At 43.2% G+C, this 1,872-nt stretch overlaps 1 protein-coding gene across 1 annotated transcript; it reads right to left on the bottom strand.

The window, feature by feature from the left end:
* Positions 1 to 93: 93 nt before the first annotated feature.
* On the bottom strand, positions 94 to 1,273 carry LOC106521737 (dnaJ homolog subfamily C member 30). The gene has a single exon (XM_014014437.1). It carries the CDS (start codon positions 892 to 894, stop codon positions 214 to 216), a length of 681 nt encoding a protein of 226 aa, XP_013869891.1. The 5' UTR covers positions 895 to 1,273; the 3' UTR covers positions 94 to 213.
* Positions 1,274 to 1,872: the final 599 nt, after the last annotated feature.

Genomic DNA, 1,872 nt, shown 5'->3' with positions numbered 1-1,872 from the left:
GCAAGTCAAAATAATAAAAAAAATGTTATAAATACTTGAGGCCTGCAGCTGAAATAATTATTACATATAATTTTTAAAAACTGTATAAGAAAATAAAGCTTCAAATACTCTTTAATTTATATTTTTCTTGTTCTTGACTTTCTCTCATCTTGTATGTGCTCATTGTRACAATGAGTGCTTATAAGAGAAAAGTAGTGTCACTGCGTGTATTTCTTATTTTATAGTGAATAAAATCCCCACGGCTATCAGGGCCATGAACAACAAACCAAACTTGACATGGTCATCCATGTCGTTCGCAAAGGTTTCCTCCTGGACCTTCTGCTGCTCCTGTTGTTTGGCTCGGAGCTGTCTCTCCCTCTCCAGCTGCTTGCCGTAGTGACCTTTGTAAAACTCCTGGAAATGCAGCCTGTCAGCTCTGCCCGCCGCGGACGGCCTGCTCGCGGCCTGGTGCGTGGCGGAGTCCCGGTGCTTTGCAGACGCGTGTTTGTTCGTGGCGTGTAAGTCCGACAGGCTTAAGAGTCCACGGTCGTATTTCTTCCGGAGGCTCTTGTTTCCCAGCACCGTGTAGGCCTCGCTGATCATCGAGAAGCGGAGSGTGGCCTCCTTGCTACCGGCGTTTCTGTCCGGATGGTAGGCGAAGGACTGCTTGTAGTAAGCCGTCTTTATCTGGGCTTGWGTGGCGGAGGGTGACAGCCCCAGGACGTCATAGTACCCCGTCTTGGTTTTGTATAGAGACTCAGATCTGGTACCGTTGTCACTGTATTCCCTGAAAACAAACTCACAACCCCAGGAGGGTCGAAACCATGGACTCTGCTGTCCGCCGAAAGAGCTGGATAATAAATTCCTCCAAATCTTAGCCTGGATCCGGTGTTTGGGAACTTTCCACCCAGTCATTTGCGCTTCTAACTTGAATAATGATRCTCTTCAAGTCCACGATTATAACTATAATAAAACTTATTTTCCAAACTAGCGTCGAGCCGGTGTTTCACTCTTTTTGAGTGGGCCKCGACTATTTCCTGGTTCGCAGCATTTTCGGCTCCGTTCAGTRCGCAGTCTTTAATGTCACCGAGCAAAATCCCGACCGACAGAGAGGACGAGTGGGTTACAGTTTTCCAGACTTCGGTTTGGCTCTCCGGGGGGTTGGAATTAAAACGTTTCATAACAAAATCGTTCATTCCTCAACCGGCACACTGCCTGACCTTCGCCACGTTTCCGGGAACGGAGCTGAAGAAGGTGTTTGGACCGCAGCAGCGCCCCGCGGTGGTCCGGAGCAGGAAGTGATTACGTCACAAATATTTTGCCCTCTTTTTTTTTTTTTAACTTAGGTGGCTCGTAGAATAAATATCATCATATGTATCAAATATCATTTTTTTAGATTTAAAAAAAAGAGGAGAAAATCTTCGCCAAAAAACTCAGACGGTTTGAAATTAATGGATTTATCAAGAAAAACCAGGGAAATTCTCTGAGCTCCGAAAGTCGTAATTTGTCGAGAAAAAAACTCAGAATTTCTGATATTAATTTCAGAATTTTTCAAGAAAAAAACAGGACATTTTCTTATGAAACCTTTCCGAGATAAAACTKAGAAACTTCCTTAATTAACAGCAATTTTTTTGACCTGTAAACTTTCTGACATGTAGTCAGAAATTTATAAGGAAAACATTTTTTTTTAATTTAGGGGTGGGGGGTAAGTATTTGCTGGGATAAAATGATGCAAAATACTTTTTTTCCTCRATACATTTCTCAAATAAATCTACTTTGTGAAAGCACCGGCTCTTATTGTGAAAGGCTTCGACTTAACCGGAAGTTTTTTCTTCTCTAGCGCATCTATTTCCGGTGCTCCCTGTTTACCAAAACACAGGTGCATGGGGTGTA

Source organism: Austrofundulus limnaeus, unplaced genomic scaffold, assembly GCF_001266775.1.
Source record: "Austrofundulus limnaeus strain Quisiro unplaced genomic scaffold, Austrofundulus_limnaeus-1.0 Scaffold2, whole genome shotgun sequence".
NCBI classification, from domain to species: domain Eukaryota; kingdom Metazoa; phylum Chordata; class Actinopteri; order Cyprinodontiformes; family Rivulidae; genus Austrofundulus; species Austrofundulus limnaeus.
The sequence above is the reverse complement of the archived record's forward strand: the minus strand, read 5'-3'. Positions and strand labels throughout refer to the sequence as shown.